We start from the raw sequence: 8,325 nt of genomic DNA, 5'->3' as shown, positions 1-8,325 counted from the left end.
TCTCCTTGTCACGGCATACTTGCTCCTGTCTCCTTGTCAAGGGATACTGGCTCCTGTCTCATCGTCAAAGGATACTTGCTCCTGTCTCATTGTCAAGGGATGCCCACACATGTTTCTTTGTCAAGGAATACCCTCTTCTGTCTCGTTGTCAAGATAAGTCCGCGCCTGTCTTATCGTCAAGGAATACCCACTTCTCTCTCTTCGCCAAGGAATAATCACTCCTCTTTTATTGCTAAAGGATGTCCATGACTAATGTGAAAATTATCGGCCCAGGCTAGTATTGTCGTCTTGAAAAACCATTTTCGTTCTGTCATGAGTTTCCATTTATTTGTCATAACCAGTCTTGTTGATAAGGTTAACATGGTTGATAAAAACATAAAAACCAATTATACATTTACATGAAATTTATTAGTGTGGTCGGCTATTCAGCTACAACGAAATGAATCCTTAACCATACGGGAGCTTTGGCAAAGAGACTCTCTCGACAGTGAATGGGATATTGGTGAGGAACTGTGACCCTCGCGAAGATGGTTTGAATCTCAGTTCCAATGATTCCTTTTTGTTGTTGGTTCGCCGGGACAACACACAGCTCGGTTTATCTGTAAAGAGAGAGAATCACATGATTGAGGACAACGGTACTAATAGTGTACCGCTATTCAGATGTCCCTTCAAAAATATGTGACATATATTTCTGATGGTTCCCTATCTTTTCAATGATACTTTTCGATGCCATAAGAGATTTTGGGCATCGGTATGTAATTATGTAATATTTACAATGTACATATTATTATAGACTGAAACACAATTCAAAAAAATTAGTTACAAATACACTTTCTGTGAGTACACCACAAATACATTTTCTGTGAGTACACCACAAATACACTTTCTGTGAGTACACCACAAATGCACGATCTGTGAGTACACCACAAATACACGATCTGTGAGTACACCACAAATACACTTTCTGTGAGTACACCACAAATACACGTGTTGAGAGTACACCACAAATACACGTGTTATGAGTACACCACAAATACACTTTATGTGAGTACACCACAAATACACTTTCAGTGAGTACACCACAAATACAAGTGTTGTGAGTACACCACAAATACACTTTCTGTGAGTACACCACAAATACACTTTCTGTGAGTACACCACAAATACACGTGTTGTGAGTACACCACAAATACACTTTCTGTGAGTACACCACAAATACACTTTCTGTGAGTACACCACAAATACACGATCTGTGAGTACACCACAAATACACGTGTTGTGAGTACACCACAAATACACGATGTGTGAGTACACCACAAATACACTTTCTGTGAGTACACCACAAATACACTTTCTGTGAGTACACCACAAATACACTTATCAGTACATTAATGTCGAAATATCTTATCGTTCACTAACCTTTCTTTGGAGGTTTTTTCGGAACATTGCGGCTGTTTGTCATGTCTATGATGTTGTATGGAATTTTGTCCAATAAAAAGCACATCCGGAACATTTCTTGCTTTTGCATGTTGAGCGTGATGTTGTTGTGTTGACAATTATGCCAGTGGATAGTACCATTACTACAGATAGGTTCCAACAGTATGATACCACTTCTGTAACGTGTAAAATGTGATAATATCGCCTAAAAATAGCACGTTTATTTATCCATTGATGAGAGATTCCGACTGGAATCAAGCAAGTTCGTGAATTGCTTTAAAAGTTGAAACGTATTTAAAAATCTGGTCCCGGAATCTCGAAACTTCTTAATTTTGTTCTCATTGCTTAACATTGAGAATATGCGTAACTTTGAGAATATCTGAGCAACAAAATGTGTATCACGAAGATTCTTGAACCATTTTCAATTCTTAACTTTGAGAATGTACTTAACCGTAAATCTTTCATAATGTCTTCATCAACCTGCTCCTCTCGTAAACCTGTGTGATTTATGGCGCATCTGTCAGTTATCGACAACTTTCACGGGGATCGATGTTATTGGAAAAAGTTAATGAATATCGAATGGACTGTGATATTTAAACATCATCGATTGGGAAGCAGGAATGCTATTATCAAGAAATGGAAAGTTCACAATAGGAAGATATAAATCATCTCTTTTATCATACAGTTGGCTGAAAGTCGTACCTATATGTTTATTTGTAAAAGATCGAGGTCACTTGTAATATGGCTTCGGATTGACAGAAATACTAGAGTTACGCTTCAAGGATAAGTTACTGACAACAAAACCTACACTCATTCATACAGCCATATTTGTGAAATTCTTTAATACCACAGCAAGTAGATGGTGCCGTGAATTGAAGCTAAGTGAAGAAAAAGCAAGTGGACTTTTGGATTGTTACTTGATGAACAGAACTGGGCACTCGAGAAATGAAATGTAATTGAACAAGAAACAAAGAATGTATAATTTGAGTCAAATAAACGACTAGTTGATATTTACAATATATATTTTTCTTATTTATTTATTGTTAGTTCTAATACCGCAGCTTCTAGATGGTAACATGCCCGCTTCCTCAATCTACAGTGTTTACATATCGCATTTGATTCGATATTAAGTGACTTGTTCCCCAGATTCACACGTTATTGCTCTCTACTTTATATTGATAATTGATATGCTATTATAGGCAAGGAGAAAACTGAAGAAAAGTGGAAAGGTTAACACCATAACGCATCACTTATCCAGACAGTAATCTACCTATCTGTATTATGAATTAAAAGTAATCTCGAAATGTACCCTACGTCTCTAGTCCGTTATGTGATGTAACTCTCTTTTGTTACTTTTTTTTTATAGTTTATTACTTACCCAGATAGCCACGTGTCACATTCCTCTAAATACAGGACATCCTTACAGAGAGCTGCCGATGACAGATCCGGTTTCCCTAGCAACAACACCAGTATGGCAATCGTCACGACTTTACAAATTAACCGTTTCGTACTCATATTGCGTCAATGCCTTTTAACACTTATACTGACTTATAGTCACTAGATTCGACAACTGCTGCATTGTCTGAGGATGCAAGTGATGATGTATTGGAATACGATATATACGTCAGTTTAGATAAATGGAAGACCCACAGGGGCTGTGACACGTGCAGTTTAGGAACATCTATGTACATCCTAATGTTCAAACATTGTGTAGGAGGTTATCAGAGAGGTTTCTCTCAGCTGCTCCCACTTCGACTCTGATGCATATTTAAGTTTTTAGAATTACATGCTTTGACCATGAGGTGACCATTTTCCATTTATCGCCAAAGAAGTCACCCATTAAGTACACTATCTTTACTTTACTAACACGAAAGGTTATGAACTACATTGTATCTAAACGTATTTTGTCGCATACATTTTGGTGTCAGTTTATTTAGGACCGATATGACACATGCTTGTCATACATACATTTTGGTGTCAGTTTATTTAGGACCGATATGACACATGCTTGTCATACATACGTTACGATTATTGTATTCATGCATACTCTCGCTAGGTGGCTAGTCATGTTGTAGAAATTGAGAGGAAAATGTATCCATTTAAAAATATACATCTTGCTTAATCGGCTTCAATACGTCAGAGTGTAGAGTCACTATTTGTAAACAAACCTAAAACGTACTGTCATACGTATAAGGATTCCCTTAATTTTGCCAGCATTTCAGTAGTTTTGGTTTCAGCTAGAAATCAAGTTATTCGTCCAACGATCTACTTACCGATAGAACTCTTTTGAAGAGAACAGAAACACACATGTCGCAATCCCTGTAAGCACGTATCTTTTATCAATACAATGTAACAATCCCCCCCCCCCGGGTTGATACATACTTACTCGACATAGCTAATAGCTATGGTTTAGTGTAATCATTGATGGAGTGATCAGAAATACTTTCGTATTAGTGACTTCAGCGACTTCTTCACGTTACTAACACTGTGGTGCTGTTGGTACGACAAATATAAGTGTAAATCTCCAATTCATCACAGTATATGTCATTAGAGCAGCTGCAATAACTATCGAATCATTTTTGTTTAAGTCAATTTTCAATCCTGAAACATAAGGGTTGTATATCACACAAATGTACATATTGACAGGATATACACAAAAGTAATATCGGAGTGTACATATATTGACAGGACAAATGTAGTATCGGAGTGAACATATATTGACAGGATATACACAAATGTAGTATCGGAGTGTACATATATTGACAGGATATACACAAATGTAGTATCGGAGTGTACATAAATTGACAGGATATACACAAATGTAGTATCGGAGTGTACATATTGACAGGATATACACAAATGTAGTATCGGAGTGTACATATATTGACAGGATATACACAAATGTAGTATCGGAGTGTACATAAATTGACAGGGCAAATGTAGTATCGGAGTGTACATATATTGACAGGACAAATGTAGTATCGGAGTGTACATATATTGACAGGATATACACAAATATAGTATCGGAGTGTACATAAATTGACAGGGCAAATGTAGTATCGGAGTGTACATATATTGACAGGGCAAATGTAGTATCGGAGTGTACATAAATTGACAGGGCAAATGTAGTATCGGAGTGTACATATATTGACAGGATATACACAAATGTAGTATCGGAGTGTACATAAATTGACAGGATATACACAAATGTAGTATCGGAGTGTACATATATTGACTGGATATACACAAATGTTGTATCGGAGTGTACATATATTGACAGGATATACACAAATGTAGTATCGGAGTGTACATAAATTGACAGGGCAAATGTAGTATCGGAGTGTACATATATTGACAGGACAAATGTAGTATCGGAGTGTACATATATTGACAGGATATACACAAATGTAGTATCGGAGTGTACATAAATTGACAGGGCAAATGTAGTATCGGAGTGTACATATATTGACAGGGCAAATGTAGTATCGGAGTGTACATAAATTGACAGGGCAAATGTAGTATCGGAGTGTACATATATTGACAGGGCAAATGTAGTATCGGAGTGTACATAAATTGACAGGGCAAATGTAGTATCGGAGTGTACATATATTGACAGGGCAAATGTAGTATCGGAGTGTACATATATTGACAGGATATACACAAATGTAGTATCGGAGTGTACATATATTGACAGGATATACACAAATGTAGTATCGGAGTGTACATATATTGACAGGATATACACAAATGTAGTATCGGAGTGTACATATATTGACAGGGCAAATGTAGTATCGGAGTGTACATATATTGACAGGGCAAATGTAGTATCGGAGTGTACATATATTGACAGGATATACACAAATGTAGTATCGGAGTGTACATATATTGACAGGATATACACAAATGTAGTATCGGAGTGTACATAAATTGACAGGACAAATGTAGTATCGGAGTGTACATATATTGACAGGGCAAATGTAGTATCGGAGTGTACATATATTGACAGGGCAAATGTAGTATCGGAGTGTACATATATTGACAGGGCAAATGTAGTATCGGAGTGTACATATATTGACAGGATATACACAAATGTAGTATCGGAGTGTACATATATTGACAGGATATACACAAATGTAGTATCGGAGTGTACATAAATTGACAGGATATACACAAATGTAGTATCGGAGTGTACATAAATTGACAGGGCAAATGTAGTATCGGAGTGTACATATATTGACAGGATATACACAAATGTATTGTGTATCAAAAGAAGGTATCGTAGCCAGACAAACTCGACATCATAAAGCGATAGCTTTAACAACGCGCTGATCTGGCAAGGTTGGTTCAAGAGGGGACAACTCTCACTATGTAGTGTATGTAGAAAGAACAGGAGTAGACCTGGGCGTGCCAGTCGACGATAAGACCCATAGTTTACATCTAACAGCAGATCATTTGTAGGGCTGTTCCACACCTCCACACCTGGGCAGCCATAAAACGATAACATCTCTTCCCATATGTAGAGATGTTCATCCTTGGAATCTTCACCTGCTTATCTTATCTAAGATTCTAAAAAAGTTCTTTTATTTCAACAAAAATTTGTGAAATAGAAGGTAAAGTAACATTAGAAATCTTAAAAACCTCGGAGATCATACGTTTAATTCGTGTTGAATGTAAAACATCAAGTTTACGCTTTCTCTGAAACCTGTAATCTACATATTTACCCAAAGAAATTGAAAATAGATACTAGGTTTCTTATATATCAAACTATTCCGTCGGTAACTTAACGCGCTTCACGAACCTTAAATTGACTTAATCTATTACTAAATATCAATTTCTTAATCAAAATATAATTCAAGCAAGGCTTCACATCTATGTAACTTACTGGGAATAGTTATATTTTTTATATCATCAACCTGTTCAATAGACAGTGTGTAAGTCGGAACTTTTTTCCCGGCTATCGAATCGAACGCGCCGATATATCATTCGGAACAAAACCTAGATTCCGAATGACAGACTTAAAATAGCATTGGGAATTTTCAGTGGAAAATGAAAGCAAATTACAAGTACGACGAGGGTGAGTTGTTTTGTCTATACTTTCATAAACACCAATATATTTAGACAGTTAGGATCAGAACTGTAAAACGGTGACAGTATGAAATATATTTGGTGATCAAATGGCATAACGCTTTGAAATAAAATCTTGTGACACGTCATATACATAACAGCCATGCTGACCCGTACACGGACGTACTGTGATACACATCTTTAACTCGAGCTGGTGTAGTATAACTTAGAGCATGTGATGTTCATATCTTCTGAATTCCATAAGCTGTTTAAATGACTTTCAGTGATTTATATCCGGGAAATTCGTTTCATGTTTAACAGAATGTAATATTTGTGTCTACTTTCGCTTTTGTTATTTCGCTGTATGGCGATATCTTGGCTGAAAATCTATTTAACTTTTATTGATTCACGATTTCCACGGCGATAATGGGATAACAAACGCAGACTTCAAACGTATCATACTTCTGAGTAACAAGATGAATATATGCAGAAGATTTGTTTTTAATACAATAGATACATTTCAAATATAATATTCATGTGTGCAAATTATTTTCATGGAACGGTGTCGCATGAGATACGTTATATACTTGTACAGGTATACATGATTTCGTTGAGTAGGCCCAGTGAAGTTATGAATGTGTAGTTTCCATTTACTTTCACATTCAGTTTTAAGTGCTTGACTTAAAGTGATTAGATAATTACGTGGGATATTATGTTTAAACATAGTTCCAAGAGGTCGTCTTTTACTGTTTTGGATATGAAGTTGAAATATTTAAGATACCTGAGAAATCTGAGATATTTTCACTTCTTAGCTCGTCTTGAATAGTGAGTAGTTGTCCTTCCTTCAACAATTTTAAAAAAATTAAATCAAATTAAGTCGACAAGGTAAGCATGTTTGCAGTTCAACCTAATGTTTCTAGGATGTAATCAGTAGGTCAGATCACAAGGCAATAATTACGATGTGTCTGTATTGTATAAATATCCCGTGTCAACATTCACACATGAACCTCTACGGTTGCTCCCAGCTCCTAAATAACAAATGATACTGCGATACTGCTCACGCTTAGTGAACACGTCTGCGTGAGTCAAGAGAGCGCTGTCAAGTGGTTTCGCTGCACACTGTCACAGGAGATCTCGTTATTAATCTCGCCTAATCAGTCAGTGTTTATTTGAGAACGATTATTTCTCTTTACACTGGGTTATGGTGCTCTGGATAATGTCCCGCAGTGGTTATTTAGATAGGCGAAGAGATGAAGCCCTTCGGACCTTTTCTTTTGTGATGCAAAAAGACAAAAGTAGAATTTTTGAGGTTAGTACTGTTTATTTTGTACGCTGGATAACTTTCAGTGTAGGAGATGTAAAGTATAATTTGTAGTAAATTCAGGGGTAGCAAGGGTGCATAATTATTAATTACTTAATGTACTTGGCATTGAAATTTCGAACGCTGATCCCATTTTGAAGACTGAGTGCAGACTCCTTCTTCCAGGAGCAAACATTTTATTAACAAACGCATATTAACATTATAAATATCTTTCTCCTGAAGATAGATAGTTCACTCTGTCATTTATTTAATCGTGCATACAAACGTTACACTGTACAAACACTTCATTGACAAGGGCACATGCTCGCGTGCATACATGGAATCTTCACATATACCTGGCAAACATACAACTGTACCATGATTCCTTTAACGATCTTCTACTTTTGTTTATAAGTACAAATGTGCTTGTGCACCTCCCCATCGTCATTTTGGCTTTTCTTTTGATCACTTTGGATTGTCTACAGTCGCCTCCCAGGTTTCACAATGTAGGCCTTTCGCATCAC

General features: G+C 36.5%; 1 protein-coding gene across 1 annotated transcript; it reads right to left on the bottom strand.

Moving 5' to 3' along the window:
- Positions 1-447: 447 nt before the first annotated feature.
- Positions 448-2,952, bottom strand: LOC132562034 (uncharacterized). Its single transcript, XM_060226757.1, has 3 exons — positions 2,816-2,952; positions 1,420-1,613; positions 448-599 (listed from the first exon to the last, which is right to left on the bottom strand). Exons 1-3 carry the CDS (start codon positions 2,950-2,952, stop codon positions 448-450), a joined length of 483 nt encoding a protein of 160 aa, XP_060082740.1.
- Between the last annotated feature and the right edge of the window lie 5,373 nt (positions 2,953-8,325).

Source organism: Ylistrum balloti, unplaced genomic scaffold (assembly GCF_031769215.1).
Source record: "Ylistrum balloti isolate Yb309-2 unplaced genomic scaffold, AGI_CSIRO_Ybal_v1 Utg371328, whole genome shotgun sequence".
Classification (NCBI taxonomy): Eukaryota; Metazoa; Mollusca; class Bivalvia; order Pectinida; family Pectinidae; genus Ylistrum; species Ylistrum balloti.
Note: the sequence above shows the minus strand (reverse complement) of the source record. Positions and strands in the feature narration are given on the sequence as shown.

Bases quoted from the DNA above. Each gene is read 5' to 3' on its own strand.
- LOC132562034 (XM_060226757.1), bottom strand. From the start codon at position 2,952: ATGAGTACGAAACGGTTAATTTGTAAAGTCGTGACGATTGCCATACTG. The intron at 1,614-2,815 runs GTAAGTAATAAA...TACACGTTACAG, and splicing joins TGTGACACGTGGCTATCTGG to AAGTGGTATCATACTGTTGG. The intron at 600-1,419 runs GTTAGTGAACGA...CTCTCTTTACAG, and splicing joins GAAAAAACCTCCAAAGAAAG to ATAAACCGAGCTGTGTGTTG.